This window comes from Drosophila hydei, unplaced genomic scaffold (assembly GCF_003285905.1).
Source record: "Drosophila hydei strain 15085-1641.00,03,60 unplaced genomic scaffold, DhydRS2 tig00000001-arrow-pilon, whole genome shotgun sequence".
NCBI lineage: Eukaryota > Metazoa > Arthropoda > Insecta > Diptera > Drosophilidae > Drosophila > Drosophila hydei.
The window spans coordinates 7443071-7462504 of NW_022045643.1; the positions used below are offsets into that span (position 1 = coordinate 7443071).

The 19434-nt window shown below is 40.9% G+C and overlaps 1 protein-coding gene across 1 annotated transcript; it reads right to left on the minus strand.

Annotated features, from left to right (window-relative positions):
- Positions 1–3178: 3178 nt before the first annotated feature.
- LOC111604518 lies at positions 3179–8456 on the minus strand. The gene is made up of 8 exons (XM_023322614.2): positions 8344–8456; positions 8025–8290; positions 6369–7962; positions 4205–6290; positions 4005–4148; positions 3664–3944; positions 3448–3609; positions 3179–3392 (listed from the first exon to the last, which is right to left on the minus strand). The coding sequence occupies exons 1-8, from the start codon at positions 8364–8366 to the stop codon at positions 3212–3214; spliced, it is 4737 nt and encodes a 1578-aa protein (XP_023178382.1). The 5' UTR covers positions 8367–8456; the 3' UTR covers positions 3179–3211.
- Positions 8457–19434: the final 10978 nt, after the last annotated feature.

Consider the following 19434-nt stretch of genomic DNA (forward strand, 5'->3'; position numbering starts at 1 on the left):
ATATTATATATGTCATATATATATTTATGTATTTATATGTACACCAAGTGTTGCCTAAATAAAATTTTAATTGAATAATGGATTTGATTACTTTGGCCTTCAAATGTGGATTGAAAACTGACTTTGTTTTCCGTAATATATTTCTTAATACTATATATCAACCTGAGTGCATATGAGAGAGGATCTTAGCTCACGCAGCCGGAGCTGAGCGAGGTAATGCTATGTACTGTCTGCCTGGAGCTGCCCCATCCGGACGATAGCTTTCAGTGCACCTTGGGGCATATCGTGTGCAAAGATTGCGTGACTCCGCTTAAGAGATCCACTTGAAACTATTATAGATGATAATGAATTTGATCCACTTTTCTGTATTTTATTTAACTAATTAAATAAATAAACTAAAACGCAAAAATGAAACAGCTAAAATCTTACTCAAGCTCTTGATACTACTTAATGGAAAATCGCATCTGAATATGGTCTGTGTGTTTGCCTTTCTATGAAGTAGAAATCAAATATTTCACTATGGCCTGATTCAATTTACTAAAATAGAAGGCAAGCTGATTCAGTTTGTGATTTCTTTATTTTATGGTCAACTTGGAAACATTGAAGATTATTCAATCTTCAGTTTATTTCAAGTATATTTTCATTACTTCCTTGCTTTCTTTTCAGTCAGTTTTTCGGCGTCCTTTTGGGTGTCAGTTATGAATTTTTTGGCATTTTCACCGAATTTTTCGACGAATTCCTTGACTTTAGCCTGGTCGACGTGCTCGTTAAAATAATCCTTAACCTCCTTCAGACGAGCCTCAATAGTGGCCTGAATTTCGTCCAGTGGCGAATCCTTCTTGACCTCATCAGCGCTGCACACCTGTAACGTGAAATTACTTTTAGACTCTGCCACAATCTGACAGCATTAAGTGACTTACAACAACAAAGGCGCACACAAGGAACATCAACACGAATTTCGACATTTTGAATAGGATTTGTTTCAGATAGATCTAAAAAGCAACGCTGACTGCTAAGAACTGAGCACTTTGCCACGCTCGATCAGCTTTTAAATATGCTGCGATCATCGGGAATTACATTAATCAGCAGCAGATTATGTAATAGCAGCTAGTTCAAATATTAGCTGCTTACATTGTCAGACGTAGGGTATAGAGTAGGGCATAAGGGGCATATCTGCCATGAGAGCAATGACACTGACATTTAGGTAAATCATGATAAAACTTTAGTCCAGTTACTTAAGCAGCTTCAGAAAGCAGCTGCCTTTTGGATCTGCAGCTTAAGAGTTATTAACAATATGCATATATATGTATATAAATATCTAAAGTAGAGTATTAAACAGTTGCCTACCAGCTTCTTTTTTTTGACTTTCTTAGGCTTGATTTCATTTTGAGCTTTGGTTAGCGGCGACGTCAATGAACAACATGTGGAGCATATTAGCTCCAGTTTTGTTTTTGTTTATATTTTTGATAAGAGGCGCTGCAGTTCAACACATTCAAACTGTGAACTTAGGCTATGCTGAAATTTAGCTAATGTGTGTCACAGGCGGAAGGGCAGACTTCAAATTGATACTCAATTTCCTATCAAATATCTCATTGAAGCCCAAGCCATCCGGTTACGTTACAATAATATTTGTTCACAAATTTGTTTATTGTCTAGTATAGACAGCTTAAAAATATTAAAAAAAAAATAAATAAATTAAAATTAATAAAAATTAAAAAAAAATATCAAGATCATAAAGATCAAGTAAATAGATCATAGTAAGGTCTTAGTAAATAAAAAATATATAATTTCAATTCGAAAAGTCTGCTATAAACACTGAAGATTTTTGTGGCATGCCAGCATATATATATACAGGGTATACAACTAGAGACGTAATCAATCAAGTTGAGAAATTGAAATGAAAAGCAATTTTTTGTACTATAATATACAATAGAGATAAGTTATTGTCTAATCATCACTGAGGTCAAACTATCGGGGCCAAAGTAAACATTAAAAACATCTGCAGCGGGTAGATTAGTTGTGCGCTAAAAGTGCACGTTTAATTCGAATGTAGCTGGGCCAGGGTATTAGATCTTCGACTGCTCTCAGTGCTGTCACCGGGACACATTGAGCACACGAAAAGTACAGTTTGGCACGTTGAGCCTAGCATTTACATGTTTATACAAATCGAAATGTGAATAGTGATAAGCGCTGATTACGTGACGTGGTCGACATCAAAGCTGACCTGTCTGGCAACGCACGCGATTTTGCATTTTGCATTTTGCATTTTTCATTTTTCACTTTGTAAATATTTAAATGACATTTACAGCTGGCAGAGAGCAAACAATTGGCCCCGATCTTGATGCAATATATTTTAGCCACATCGGCCTCATCGGGCACTGTCCGCATTTCTGTTTGCATTAAGTAAACACAGCAATTTATTATTGTAATATCGGCCTTTTAAGCTATTTACACAAATATGTTATTTATGTGTCTGCTGAAAAATAATGTTATTCGATTGAGGTTGATTGGAAAATGAGTAAATAAAATTGTCATATACTCCAGAATCATTGAAATTAAAGCATATATTCAGTTTATACATTTTTATACATATATATATAAATTCCGGAGCAGGGTAGCGACACTTCATAAGCCCGCCCAGACAGCATCTGTTTTTGTTGCTCTTCGACGCTTAGTTTCAAGTGCAATCCATTAAAACAATTTAATGTAAAATTGCGTGCCTGAAATTAAGCGGATGCTCACTTATTGGCTTCAGCTCTGGCTCTGGGTCTGGCTATGGCTATGGCTCTGTCTGTGGCTGTGGCTGTGGCCGGGTCTGGGTCGGCGTTGCTGTGCACACTTTTGGTCTGAAAAGTTTATTTTCCACTTGAAAGCCAGAAGCAGCGAAATTAATAGCGAATTCTAATAGACAGACAGACGATGACTTTATGCCTTTGCTCAGACACAAACAAATTAAATCAAGTGCCGACAGATATCGAGACCCAGACCCAAAATACAGACACAGATGCCGAGTCGAGATATATATGCATATATATATATATATATATACATATCCGGCAAAACTAAAAACCGCTAATAAATTTCCACTTGCCAGTGCACTGTCTGCTGTTTGGCTAATTAAAATCGAAGGTGTTTAAAAGCAATTTGCGTGTGTTGCTCTGGGAGAAACAATTTAAAATTATTGGAGACAATCGATGTGACATATATTAATCTAAGGTACAGAATTGAGAATATGCTCTGGTACGGGTGGATGACACTGGGGCAAAGGTGGGCCCAAAGTTGGGTATGTGCGCAAGCGCAATAGCTCCAAGATCGTTTGCAATTCCAAGACGTGAGCATAGTGCTTACGCACACTGTCCAACAGCTGACGATGGGTCTTAATCTGTTCCATGCTGAAAAAGAGAGCTATCAGTAATCTGAATCGAGGCTATATATATATATACATACCGTTCGTGCTGCTCGCGATCGCGACGTTCTTCCATCATAGTGTCGCGCATTGAGCTCTTCAGAGCAACATCGACTTTGAGCCGATCGATTTTCGAGTCAATCAAATGATTTTGCCGTTTTTTCTCGAGAGTCTGCCGCTTGACATCGTCGATTTGAATATTGCTAAAGTCAATTGTAATTAGTCTAAGTTTTAGGAGAAGCAAACTGAAAACTTACACGCGTTCGATCTGCTTTCTGAACACTGCGATTTTCTGCTCTATAATACGTTCTATGGCACCGGCCGTCATCATTTTCTGTCGATTGGCCTTCATCTTCTCCCAGTTGCGCAGAATGTTGAGAAACTCGATGGTTATCTTGCACTTCCCGATGGCATCCAGCATATACTTGAGATAGGCTATGTTGGCCTTGTACAGCTTGTGCTCCCATTCCTTGAATATCACCTGACGCCTGAAGACGGCGACGCGCTGCATGGCCTTGATCTTCTTGTTGCCAGCGTCCTGTAAGTAGAGTGAATATAGTCGCCGCCTCACATAGATTTATATATCTTTTCTGAATACCTTTATCATGCGATTAACATCATTGATGTCATCCACATGCATCAGCACGCTGTTTGACAGCGCCTTGACGGAGCCCCTAACTGACACCTCCACTTGGCCCAGTGTCAAGGTCAACTGAAGCGGCGCATTCCTCAAGACCTCCAGCTGAGTAATAGGTATAATAAATTATAGTTTTATTTAACTAAATCTGAATCACTCACGTAATTCTGTATGGTATCGTCCGTTTCCTTTTGAGTTAGAGCCTTGGTATCCTTCAGCCCGTTTATATCCTTGGTAAGGCTGTTATAGTAGGTTTGGCTGTCTAACACCTGATGTCCGAGGCCCTTCAGGCGCAGTTCACTTTCGATCTTTTGACGGCGCAACTTGACAAAAGCATCCCAGGACTTAGCGTCCACCGAGGTTGGACAGTTCTTGGGTGCATCATTCTCGGCGATGAAGGCAAGAAAATCGTGTATCTCTTTGGGCATGGGGAATGTCATACGATTCGGTTGCTTGGGCCCGAGCTTTTGTGCCACTTCGCTGCAAATTAGATGTGAGTTGAACAGTTTGTTAGATAGCTTGGGCCGCTTCTTGAAGAGCTTTGTCATCTCGTGGGCGGCATGCGGCACAGAGTTTAAGTAATTGCCCCGGAATTGCCGTTCGAGAGCGCGATCTCGAGTCTGCTGGGCCTCGAGGCGCGTGCGCACTTCCTGCATGGCCTGTTCCCAAAACTCCTGCAAGTTGGTGTACCGCCTTATGTAGTCACCCAACTTATCAACATGGGCTCGCAGGGCAATGATATCCCGGCGCAGTTGACTGCGTATGAGGTGGATTTCCACAAAATTGAGCGTGCGCATGCGACACTGTTTCTGGGCAAAGTTGTACTTGAACTTGAGCAGCATCAGCTCGGCGACGCGATGGTTCAGCTTGAGAATTTGCTTGGTCTTCAGCTGCAGCGTCTTGGCTTCGTTCTCGTTCAAGATGCGCAAATATTTGCGACGATCTTCCTGTAGTAAGTTGACGGCCTCCTCGTAGGCACGGTAAATCTTTTGTTCCTCCAGTGAATACTCATGGGGCTGCTTCTTAAGCACAAACTCCGGCACTGCTATATCCTTTTTGATCTCCTCCTCCCACAGCTTCTCAATCACGCCATCCATCATGACGATTAAAGCCCGCGCCCAGAACTCCACGGACCACAGCAGCAAGCGACCCCGTTTGCCGCCCGTATCAATGGTCTTCCTCCTACGCCGATTGATTGCCTTAATTTCGCAATCATCGACCTCCACAATACACCTGATGATCTCGTCCCTGGCCAGCTTTGGCACGGTCAGCTCAGGCGGAATTAACGGATCCATTCTCAAGAGCCTCAGCATGCAATTCATGTTGTCATAGATCTTAATGAGCACGTTGTTTGTGCTGAGCACATTGTCGATGGTCTCCTTCTTCAGTTGCTGAGCCTCGTGGAAGTACTTGTTGAACTCGAGCTTCAAGGGATCAACCAAATAATAGTGATATTTTGTATTGTCATTGAACAATTGATTCGAGGTGACTGACTTATAGTTCTGCAGTTGAAATTGTGGCGACATTATGTGATCGTAGACGCAGGGACCTTCCACCACATAGTTCTTAAGTTCGCGAAATGTTTTTTTGGCGCCTTCAGTATCTTCGCCGGACACCAGCTCCTGACTGCCGTCATTCTCAATTTCCTCAATTGACATCGCAGAGAGTCGTATATGATCCTCCAGATCATAGAAACGATACTTATCAAATTCCACCATATTCGTTTTTCGCGGCAAAGAGAAGCATTCGAAGTTCGCATCTGCGAATATAGATCGCACCTTGTAATTAATGCCTGTCGCCTCGCGCGTGATCAGAGTATAAATCCAATTCCTAATGCGCGTCTGATCCTCGATGGCGCGCATCAGTGACGCCCTCTCCAGCTCGCACAGCTTATGCGCCTCCTCCGTCACGGTGTCCAGCCATTTGTAGTGAAAGCAAAATTTCTTGAATATGCCCTTCGTCTTGCCCGTTACGGAAATGTCATAATCGATCAGCGCCGTCACCTTGGCCGAGAAGTCTTGTATCATTTGCAGCACCTTCTCTCGCTTGAACAGATCCGCATGTGCGTACTCCTCTTTGACCTCCATTTTCAAAGTGAGCGGCTGAAAGGTGCGTGTCACCATCGCCGTTGCCTGTATTACGAATTTCTCGGGCACTGGCATTTCCGAGTTCTCGCGTATAAAGTCGGCAAGCGAGGGCAGGCGACTTACAGTCATTATATTTTTGCTACTCAAGACTATGAGGTATCTGAAGAGAGAGAGAGAGCCAGACAGGAAGATGTTAGTGTAGCTCTACATCAGCAGTTCAATATCTTTTTTAACTTACTTCGAATTATAGCACTCCGTGACGCGTTTCAAGAAGGCTGGCCTCAGCAATAGCAACAAGAAACGCGACATCATGAATGGCTGTCGGGAGCGCTTGTGCTGGCGAAAGTGAAGCATGACGCCATCAACGCCCCATGTGAGCAAGTGCTTTGTGACGGTAATGCCAGTCAGGTGGCCAAAGTGCGTCGTCTTAATCGACGTGGACCAATGGAGATCGTTGTTTTCGTTGAGCGTTAATACATCAAATACTGTGCTGTCCTTGACCACGGCCGCAATCTCAATCTGCACCCAGCGGCCCATCGGCGGATGTATGTGGAAGGCAACATAGCTGTTGGGCAGCGACAGCTCGCGCCTGTGGAAACGTCTGTCTTTGCCCCAATTGTAGATCCACATCTCCTCCGCATGACCGGGCTTCTCTAGACTGCCGTCGCGCGAAATCATGACCAGTAGACGCGGCCCTTCGACCAGCAGAAAGGTCTGAATGAACACCTGCGTGAGCAGCTGATCGTCATTTAAGGTGAAGTAGTGCGTCATCTTGGGCGGCCGATATTCCACGTTCACGACGTGCAAGGCCTTTGCCTGGTCTTGAAACACGAAGCAGTTGTCGTAAAATGACATATCATATACAGCTGGCGTATTGCACTCGATCCGGGACACTACATTTGGAGTTGACGGCTTCTCGTAGTGGATGAGCATAAGGATGCCCTCAGCCGTGCCCACAACAACGAAAGGGTTCGCGCGATGCACGCAAAAGACAGTTGGCGACCGGATGGGCACATGCGAGATAACTTTTCCCGTTGGCAAGTCCATCATGGCACAGCCGTCGTCGTGTATGACCGCAACAACCTCCTCCTTGAAACAAGCGAGTATGCGGAATGCGAGAATGGGCTTACCGGCCACAATCATCGACTCTAGCTTGCCCTCGTTCTCCCCTAGCACCACTCGATCAATGCTGCCATACCTGCCCGATGCATAGACTTCACCATTGTTGCTAATGAACAGCTTAATATTGGTCAAGTCCTGTTCGATGGTCCACTCCACGATGAAGCTGCCGTGCTTCTTCTTGATATAGAACGCCCTGCTGCTATTGCTGATCAGAAATCCGAGTCTATGTGATATGATCGCGTGTGCACGTGGCCCCAATTCAGCGACCCCCGTTTCAGTAATATAGGTGGGCTTCCATCGCGACTTGATTGCGAAGCAGGGAATATCAATCTGCGAGAATTCGCCAAAATCGTTGACCACATAGAGCCCTTGGTCATCGCCGAAGCACATGAAATGCCTAGCCGACTTGGCATAGTTCCTGCCCATGGTCACTGTGGATGTGCTATTCAAATACGCGATCTTATCAATGAAGAACATCTCATAGCAAATGATAGTCATTTCCATCTTGTCATACTGAACTATTGTCGGCAAATTAGTTGTGCCCACCATCAAGGAGAATTCTGGTGTCGCTATATTAGTCGGATGCTCCAGAAGAGTTGAGCCGGTGCGATAGTTAAACACACAAATCGCATATCTGGGATAGCTGCCGATGCCAATCAACAGATCGACCTCAGAGAACCTGATCATTGTAAAGGTCAGCACAATGTCAGCTGCAATTGCACTTTAAGCTAGGTAAGGAAATTATATATATGTATTGGGTTAGCCTACTCACACTTCAGCGTTGTGAACTTTGTGAATTCGGGATATTTGCATACGTAGATGTTGGGATGCAGAATGCTTTCGGCGAAGCCAAAGAGCGGAAAGCGATTGTGGCCAGCAAAAGCGCTGATTTGTAGACCAGTTGCCGGCGTCTCCGCACGAAAGTAGCTGATCGTCTTAGTCGATATCTGCAGGAATTTGAGCAGATTGCCCTCGCGCAGGCAGAGCACATCGGGACCGACATTGACGATACTTTCGCTATTGTAGCAGTTGCACCAGCTGAGCAAAGAATATTTCTCAGTTAACATTAATGTAATTGCCTTACAACTTACCATATAGTCGAGCTAATATTCATCTTGCTGTTTGTTTCTCCAAATGTTTTGGCTTGAAATTCCCTAAAGCGTTTCCTTTGAATCAACAAAGTTTTTCCGTTGCTAAGGCTCTGACACTGCCTGCCATGGCAACTGAAATTGAAAACGAATTGAAAGCGAGTTGAAGAGAGAACTTTAGTGTGTGTGGGCGTGTGTGTGTTTTGTTGTTTCCTCGCTTTAATTGTTCAACCTGGTCGTCACAATTTCGGCAGCAAATTTCCCAGGCGGCAGCTTGAAGTGGCAGCCATAAAGCCCGAAATAACATAAGCTGCGTCAATAAAACGCCAATGTAAACGATGCTAAAAATTAGGCATATATACAGCATATATATGTACATAAATATATATATAGAAATTTTTTTTTTCACATTTTTGTATGCCCTAACTTCACTTTAAATGGGCATAAACGACTTGCGAGCTCCGCTGAAGACGCTGACTTAAGATGAGAGCTAGACCAATAAATTGTAATAAATGAAATATGCAGAAAATTAAAGGTTGTTTTATGTGCTTTTATTGTGAAGCCTATATTTATGCCATCAGCTTCAAATGAGCGTCTGTGCTTCAAGTAAATTTTGTTCAATTTTGTATGATTCCCTTCAAGCTTTGCACTGTCAAAACGTTTCTAATGTTGTTCTACCGAAATGGTGGGATACTGAGCTCTTTATATTGTCTCGGCGAAAATAGTCAAATGTTGAGAAATCATTTGATTATGGCGGGCAATTGAACTACTTTGCTTACTTGGCTTCAAGTGCAGCAACTCAGTTGGAATTTTACTACAATTTAAATCTTTTGTACACATTAGGGGGATACCTGCTGATTAACGATTAAATAGCAATACCCATACAGTATTTTCACAAAAAAAAAAATTCAATCAATATTTTAAGCAGCAGCTCAATTATAGTTCATGAAAATAGCCTTTATATTGTGCATAATTTTTATTACACAAACTTCATTAAAGAGGAATCCCTTCATCAATTTGAGGGCATTTGCTAGTCGATCACTCCCCATGACAACACTTAACTTTATTTAAAATAAAAATGAATGCGTCTTGTTATTTGTATCGCTTAAATATTATTGCAAGCGTCTGCTGTCTGGGACTGTGTTTAGCTTCTTTGTAGGCCGCTCGAGTGCGATTTGTGTGTGCTTGAGCTTGTTGTGATGAAGCCGCAAGGCTGCATTATTTATTTAACACAAAGTCGTTCTTCAAAGAGATTTCAGCCGCGCCAGACTAATTTCATTTATGTATGAAATATATTTTCGAGACCCTTTCTAATGCATTTGTTGTCGCATTAAATAAGGCTTTACTCTTAAATTTTCTTTTAAATTAACTGACTAGACGCAACGCAATTCTAGTTTTTTTACTAGGCCGTTGTTAAAGTGACTGGAATTCGGATTTGGGCACAAAAAATGTAGTGCTCATCAGCAGTAACTCGTGCATTTAGGGCCTGCCCACAGAATTGGCATAACTAAGTAGCTGCCCTGTCTATTCGGAACCATTTTTCACATTCGCTTGCGGCACCTGCAGCCCAGCACTTTGCTGCCTACTTTGGGGCGCCACTCAATTATTTATATGCCCCTGCAGTGCAGCAGGTTGGGGCTGGAGCCGACTCCAGCACATGTGCCGTGGTGCAGTTTGGAAAGTTTTTCGTAGCTGGCAAGCAACAGCTACACAAAACGACGACATGGCATCTCTTTAATGTTAATGACTGAGTGCAGCAAAAGTTTGAAGCGCTTAAGGCGGCTTTGCGGCAAGACGTCGTCGCGTAGATCGGCATTGCAACTTTGTCGTTCTGCATAGCCCACAGAAATCTCTGGCGACAAGTTTTTCAGGCTCATGTAACTTTTTTCTTCAAAAAATATACACACACATATATATATATATATATATATATATATATATATATAGACACTCATTAAAAGCGCATTAACAATGCATTGTAAATCATTGAATGCCATGTGATAAAATTTATTGTGAAGCGACTTTAATAGAAACTGCTCATTTTACAGCAACAACATTCAGTAGAGGTTGAAGCATAATGTTATCAAAGCCATTGCAATGTCCTCACTATAATAAATATTTCATAAAGGCCAGACAATGACTAAAGTGCCAACAACAATAACCTGTTAGCGAGCGACCTTTTGGCATAATAAAAAAAGGTAAATTTCAGCCAAAAATTGCGCCGCTGCTCAGATGTGCTGAAAATTTCTTCCTTCCGCCGCTGTCAGCCCGGCTACAACGTCTAGGCCACACACAATTGACTGCCAAATGGCTAAGCTGTCTGTCTGTCAAGCGACAAGTTTTGCCTGGGTCCATGTGTGGGTCGCCATGTAAAATGTATGCTAATATTTCGTAGCCCCTGGGAGTGTTAGCTAAGTGTGTGTGGCGTTGTTGTTGCTGTGTGTTGCTACATTTCTTTATTCATAAGCAGTTCTGCATGCCAAGCTTTTCTGGAAAGGAAATCCTACATTAATTTTAACTTTGCCAGCAGCCAAACGCTGTTGTTGTTGTTGCCTAAACTAATTTGTCTGGCCGCAAATAGTTAACAAATTTAGAAATAGTGTCGAGCAAATTAGTTGTGCATAAGCGCACAGACATTAATAAATGGAAAGCCCATTTAGAGAGCATTTTCGCATTTAGAGTCAATTAAACGTGCTGCGTTAACGTTGAGAGGATTTTAGTGCACGCATTTGGCACTCGTGTATTAACGGCCCGCTGCTAGTTAAGCTATGCAAACTATGAAACAAAACGCTTAAATGCTTTAATTGCATTTACTGCAAAATAAATCTCGATTTAGTTTATGAATCAGCGGCGCGATGCAAAAGTAATTTAAACCGCACTTCATATGGCGAATCACAATAATTTTGTAATTAAGCTCAATGCAGTAGAGAGAGAGAGAGAGAGAGAGAGGTGGAGTGGGGGTACAGTTAAACCAGCTAAATAATTGATTGTATAACACATTTGGGAATAGAAAGATTTAAGCCAATTTTAAATTGCAAATTTAGTTAGAATAAAAATAAAGTTGGACAAGTAAGAGAAGCCGACTTTCAGATACGCTGAATTTAATAAATAAACTTGGATTTGCAACATATTCAAATATAAATTAATATATCTAGATTATAAATCATACAGCCTCACCCAACAAGAGTCTTGCATGCATAAATTTACTTTATCATCTCTCATTTTAAGTCTTTAAAAATTTCAAATTTATTAAGAAATTTAGTTAAAAGAAACCCTGATTAAACTAATTACAAATCGAATTTCATTTCGACTTTTTATCAGCTTTTTATGCTCTCCCAAATAAAGGTTGTGTCACGTCAACTATCCAACGAGTTGTTTATGAGCATTTAGCTTCATGTGCTCGTTCTCTTTCCCGTGCCCAACTCTGTTATCGGACTGACAGCTGATTCTAATGTATAGCTATTGTATGGCGATGTCCTGCTATTTTATGCCTGCTGCTTCTTGTTGGCGTGCAACTCGTTAAATTTCCATCAGTGTGCGTGGTGCGCCATATTGGCCCAAAATGTCGCACAGTGCAAAACTTAAGCAATGAACCCTGATGTCCTCACGTATTTGTGTAATATCGATTTGACTCACAAAAGCCACGCATATGTGTGCGCTGCACGAGTGTCTGTGTGTGTGTGAGTGTGTGTCACTTAGCTGCCACACATGTACGTAATTGATATTTTATGAATGAAATGTAAACAGTTTTTTATGTGCCCAGGCGACTCGGCGAGTGCTAAAACTTTGATGCGATGTGCCATGTGCACCCTATACATTTGATGTGCTCGGTTCATCAGGAACCAGTTGCCTTACAGCAGATGGCAGCTAAATATATATATAATATATATAATATTCATCTATTTATATTGGATAAGGACTGCAACTAAGACGATAATTTTTAACAATAATTCTTAAAATTTAAAGTAGCTGCTATAAGCTTCGCTTCGCTTTGATTAGCAGCCACAGCCGCAGCCAAAAATGAGCGTTGCATCATAAAGTGGCAACAAAGTGTCGAACAAAATCTGCGCCATAAAAGAAATATTCTCAAGTGCTTTTATACAAAATATAACTCATAAAATGTGCCTTGCTTAACCCGCAGCAGAATGGTCAGCGTTTTGTGTCAGTCATAAATATGAAATTGCATTCAAAATGTTTTCCTTGCACAGACTCATATACTTGAAACATATATATATATACATAATACATATATAGGTATATATTTATATATGTATATATTTCGTGCACACTGCTTTTATTTCATTTGCATTTTAAAAGCAAAGCTAGTCAAAAAACAAATTGATGACCAAGCGATGATAATATTTTAAGCGTGCGTCTCTGTGAGCTTGGCTGCATGGCTTGTTATCATTGGAAATGTTTATTTTAATTATTTTAATTGCATGCAAGCATATGCAAAATATATAACTGAGCATCTTGCTTTCTTTTCATTAGCATTGTCATAATGGGAATGCTAAATGCTTCGCTGGCTAACAGTGCGTATGATTGACATGCCGTCATGGCTGGCAAGTTTATATTTGCTTAATTCGTAAATCAATCGACTGATTTTTATTGCAGCTGAAGGAAATTTATTGAAAACTTGCAGCTCTTTGTTATTTCATTTCTTTCTCTGTGTTTTTCTAAACAGATATGAAAATTGAGCCAAAGAGCTGTTGATATTTACCCAAGTGTGATAGATATTTGAGCTCAAGTGGACCACAGCTGCCTTTTGCGACATCTTATCGCGCTTCGTGGCAGCTGCGCAGCTGTTTAGGCGCAGAGCGTGGCATGTGTCAATGCCAGACGCAGACATTGCCACAGAAAGTTGTGCCTATGCGCTGCCTGCTGTTGGCATATGCAAGCCGCACTACAAAATGATATATGAGCCGACACAACAACCCAGAAATTTCGAACCGTAAGTCATCCAACATACTTATATGTTATGTGCTCTATCAGCTCTATAAATCACGCGCTGAGTGTGTGCCGCGCGTATGTGGCAAAGATGTTGTAATCGTCAAAGATGTCTTCACAATTTGACTTTATATTAGATTCAGCTATCAGATAACTATTATTATTGCCAACATTACGCATACGCACTGTTGTTTGGTATACCTTGTGTAGAGCTTTGGTAAGCTCTGATAATGCCCTCAAAGCTATAAATTGAATCATTTATAAAACGCAATCATCGCTTGTCGCTTCCAAATTTTTATATTTGTAAACAAAAATATATTAAAAGCAAAGCAAAGCCAGTGAAATGTAGTTACTATGTTTATGTGCGGCTGGGTCTTCATTGGCAGAAGTTGATAAGATTCCTTTTGAACATGTCGTATGCGTCATATTTGCCAACAGCACGTAGCAAGCCAGAGTACACACGCCCACGCACAAATAGAAAATAGCAACATGGACAGACAAACAGAGATAGATCAAGAGGAAGAAATGCCATCACACACACATTTGCATGCTATGAGTGAGCTAACACACACACGCCGACTAGAAAATACGCAAATTCCATGCTCAATTTCAGATTTGTGCCGGCGGCATACCTGAGCAGAGCCACACCCACTTCCTCAACAGTCTCCCACTCCCGCGCCATGTGGCAGACGTGTGCCAATGATAACGTGCACTTTGTGAGCATATAAATTGCGAGTCGCTTGGGTTGGGCTCTTTGGGTCTGTCCAAATTGCCAGTGGAAATTGTGCGGCCCAGCGTGCTTAATGATTCAAGGAAGAAGCGGGGCAGCGGTGCCAAACGATGTCGATAACAGCAACGTGCGTGCAGCAGTTGACAGCTTTGCAGCACATCAAGTATGAGTATTTTTGCCAGTACTCAATTATGAAGATTCCGTAAATTTCGCAGCTGGCACTTGATTTGCCATTGTGGGAACACATTTTGTAGCATATTTGAAAACAGCATTGAATCTGCGACGATAAAGTGCTCAGTGTTAGCATACGAAATGGCAGGATAGAAGCTCAATAGTTGCCAGAGATAAGTTAAGAAGTGCTAAACGTGTTAAGTTACATTGATTGTCAAATTAAGTTCATGTGGACAGGCAGAGAGAGAGAGATGAGTTTTTGAGAAATGTTGAGTATACGACTAGTTAGCTGAAGAGAGTACACTAACTAAATAACGAAATTATAACTAAGAATCTCTTTAGCTCGTTGTGTATATATTTGCGCTGCTCAATCAGCAGAGCCATCGCATTGCTTTTGCCTTCCGCTTGCCCCATGTTGTTGCATGCTTCCTCGTGGCATGGAAGCCACATACGTTTGCTGCCCTGTCGTGTTGCGTCTAGCACGGAAATGAACTTAATTTATGGCGCTAAAAAGGATTTGACTTTGTGGCCTCGCTCGCCCTCAAACCACTCGCTCCTTCTCTCTCTCTCTCTCTGTCTGTCTCGTTTGTTTTGTTTCATTTTGGACCCTTTTTAAAAAGGCAGCGCGGACTGTGATTCTCACAATCGTGGCTATAATGATTTGTGTGGTTAACGCGGCGCCGCCATCGGCCACGCTGCTGTCGTTGTCAGCTCTAAATTATAAACTATCTGCGAAGCACAAAACATTTTACGGCATTGCCCCCCCACACACTGCACTTGCGATATATGAAAACACGTTTACTTACACACAGACACACTCTCACACAGATATGTGTGTGTGTATGTGTTAGACTTAGTCTGCAACTTTTGCTGAATTTGTGGCCAAAAGTTATAATCATATCCAGTGGGAAGCCAGTGCGTGTGCCCCGCCAAGCAATTCCAATTACAATTTCCTTTAACATTAATTAGCATGTCAGTTTTATGGCAAATGGCTTTTAATTTCGCGCTCAGCCAATGGCCGTGGCAATGACAATGGCATTGGACTTGCGTTTCATTTGGCAGGCCAATAATTATGCAAAGTAGCTGCCCACATTGAATGACAGTTAAGGTGGGCAGGCCAGCAGGGAGTCAGCAAGTGGTTGACGATGCGTATACTTAATAATGTACAAATTGGCCTGGCAAAGTACTTGATAGCCTAAGTGGATGTTTACCAATAATTACTTGGCCATTTTTTTTGGGAGAAAATGTCGAATCTATTTTAATAAAGATCTAATTTGTGTATTTGAAGAGCCGTTGCCATCAATTGGCTTGGCATTCTATTTTAGCATCACTTGAGTTCCATAAATAGAATTTACGCTTTGGCAGCTTGGTCAAACCTTTGCGACGTTTTGTTTCTGTTCGGATATCAGCGGGCTGGCAGAGTTTCATTAACTTGTCAGCGCAGCTTGCCAAAAGTGTCAGGCGACGACATCGCTGGTTTTTGCATGCCAGACAACAGCCAAAAGATTCATCTCCAAAAAAGAATTGCTATTTGGCGATGGCATTGTTTTTTTGTTCGCAATATTCGTAAGGCTGGCTGTCTGCATCTGATAAATGGTTCAGGTAGACGAGCAAGCGCACGGCGTATTTGGCGTAGACGTGGGTTCAATTTACGGCTTTTGAGATGTCTGCGACGCGGCGAACCGCATGTCGAATTGCATATGGCTGACATTTGCCTAAGTGACTCCACGGATAGATACACACGGATAGAGAGCGAGCGCAAGGACTCAAAGGCACTCTGCGTTGCTGCAGTTATCATAACAATTATGTTGCCAGAGACAATGCCAGCAAATGCGCTCGAGAAACCACTTCAAACAATGACATAAAACAATGCGAGGAGTCGTTTCTGCATTGTAGTTTGCAAATTAAATAATTCCCAGTTACATTTCCGTTTCGCCAGAGCGTCGGCAATATTATTTCGCATTTGCTGGCTCCTCAGCAAGCATTCACAGCTACCATCCAGCTAACAGTTTCCCAGTTACCCAGCTCCCCAGATGCCGAGCTGCTGTTTCCGAGTGCTAATTGTGCGGCCGTTGCTGTTGCCGTTGCCGTTGCCATTGCCTTTGTTTAAGCACGACAGAGTCCAGGGCAATCTCTGGAGTTATGTGACTGCAATAACACTAAATTGGCTAGATATCTCGCGGTTACCCAAAGTTACCCCATTTCTCTAATGTGTCAAATTTGATTTGATTTATTATCATTATTATCATTATCATTATCATTATCATTATCATTATCATTATCATTATCATTATCATTATCATTATCATTATCATTATCATTATCATTATCATTATCATTATCATTATCATTATCATTATCATTATCATTATCATTATCATTATCATTATCATTATCATTATCATTATCATTATCATTATCATTATCATTATCATTATCATTATCATTATCATTATCATTATCATTATCATTATCATTATCATTATCATTATCATTATCATTATCATTATCATTATCATTATCATTATCATTATCATTATCATTATCATTATCATTATCATTATCATTATCATTATCATTATCATTATCATTATCATTATCATTATCATTATCATTATCATTATCATTATCATTATCATTATCATTATCATTATCATTATCATTATCATTATCATTATCATTATCATTATCATTATCATTATCATTATCATTATCATTATCATTATCATTATCATTATCATTATCATTATCATTATCATTATCATTATCATTATCATTATCATTATCATTATCATTATCATTATCATTATCATTATCATTATCATTATCATTATCATTATCATTATCATTATCATTATCATTATCATTATCATTATCATTATCATTATCATTATCATTATCATTATCATTATCACTATCATTATAATTATCATTATCATTATCACTATCATTATAATTATCATTATCATTGTCTTTGTCAGTCATTATCTTAAGCCATTTTATCATTGTCATTACTCATTAATTTTTAAATATTTATTATCGATTTCCTTTGCTTAATATGAAGAGTTTTTCTATAATTCCCACAAAATTTGGATGGACTTACATGGATTTTTGTCCAGTGTGCGCTCAGTGGGTTAATTGACAAATGCAAGTTGACGCTATCGTCCAGTGCGTTTAGCTTTTAATTGTAGCAAAGTTTTTGGGGCGCTGCATTTGCATATAATTATGTTGGGAGTTTAATGCGCATTCGCGCTATCTGGAACGCTTCATTCCTGGCACTCTGTGTCGTTCAGCAGTCATTTGTTGATGGCACTGCGACTGTCACTGGCACATCGCCTAACCATATGCAATGCAATTGCACAAAACTGTCCATCAACGCTGTCATTTACTGGCCTGCCCAGGCCCAAGCTGTCGTACCCATCCTGCGGCTGACGCTTGGCGGCTGCTGATGCATTTCTTAAATGTTTGCAGGCTGTAAAATTTATTTAAACGCGTCCCTGTCATACACATGACACGCAGAATGAGATGCCACTGGGCGGACAGCACAGAGCGACATACGCAATGCGTCATCGTCATAGCCATACTCTGATTCTGATTCTGATTCTGATTCTGATGCTGATGCTGATCCGATTCTGGATTTTGCATCTCGCTGTCCCTTGTGAGCCAAGTAATTTGCATTTATGCGAGAAACCCTCTTGTTTGCAGTGAGCCTTGTTGCAAACTATTGCAATTTGTGCGCTGGCTGCCATTGACAGATGGCTTAGCCGCAAAGAAACCTCATTTCATATGTACAAAACTAAATATTCACATTGCGATATGTCGTAACAGCGGTCTAATTTGATTAGAATAAATTAGAGCACAGTTTAAATATTTTTATCCATCCTTAGTAGTTCACTCTCGACAACCTCTTAATTTCATACTCTTCAAACTCAGTATTTGTTCTTTTCAAGCAATTCTTTACGAATTGTTCGTTTTGAACTTAAGAGCCAAGCTCATTTCAGACTTGATATGATTTTCTCTCTGTGGCCAACTGAGCGAACTTTGTCACAAATTTGTCTAATATTTTCGTTAACATTTTTGCTTGTTGCCAAGGCAAGCCTTAACCTCATTTCCCTTTTGAGTTGAGGCATTACACATACGACAGGTGGTCCCACAGCCATTGCCAGAGCTGAGCTGAACGTTTGTCTGGCCATTCTGATGTTTATTTGGGGCGTGGAACGTTGGAAACTGGTTTGACAAATAGCCTGCGGCTCATATACAATGCTGAGAAGATGTCATTGTCTCTATTCATGTTGTTGCTTGCTGTGGATGCTGTGTGTGCTCTGTTTGTTATTTTTTTGATGTTGCCTGCAGTTCTTGCAATTCTTGTGCTTTGTTTTTGCTGATGTTGTGGTTGGCTTCGGGTTTCTTTCCCTTCTGCGTACATTTGCTGTGCCAGCACTCGATGCTGCTGCTCCAAGTGTGGGCTGCAAGGACACGAGATGCAGCACATACGCTTGAGTGCCATTAAAATGCGCCCAGGGCTGTTGATTGGTAAAGAAAAATGTAACATGTGGTTTACCTAAACTTTTACTGGGCCACCCGAGCACAAAGTGGTTCGAGCGGGGCGAACTGCCTGCCAGCCAGCCAGCCTGCCAGCCCGCCTCAATTGATGGCTGCCTGAGAGCCTGACACCTACATATCAACTTGAAGACAAACGGGCTTTTAAATGGCAAGAGAATCCAAGCTGAAGTTGTGGCTGTGAATGTGGTGGGGCGTTGTGGTTAAGTGGTTGCCATTGCTGTTGTAATGTGCCTCAGCTGTGCTAACTGCTGATAATTTGTTGCCAGCTAAGATAGACAGCGTTTGTCGAGGAGCTAGAAGCAGGCAATATAAAAAATATATAACAGCAGCAGCTGACAAGCATTGAATACTACCAAAAAAAAAAAACTTCATTTTAAACATTATTTAACCTATGTTTGTTAACAAAGTGGAGAACAGCATATTGTATTTATGCTCATAAATATGCAATGCAATTTGTTTAAATTCAAAGCCCGTTTCTTTCCAAATACCCACACAGCACATGCCAAATATTTATTTTGGTTAGTTTGTGAGCTTAAATACGCATAATGAATCCATTTTCCATTTTTGGTTGAATTATTAAATATTTAAACAGCACTTAACCTTTTGCTAATACAAATTATACTTCCACAGCGCCTTTGTGTGTGTCTGTTTGTATGCAAAGTAAACATTTATATGCTCCACAC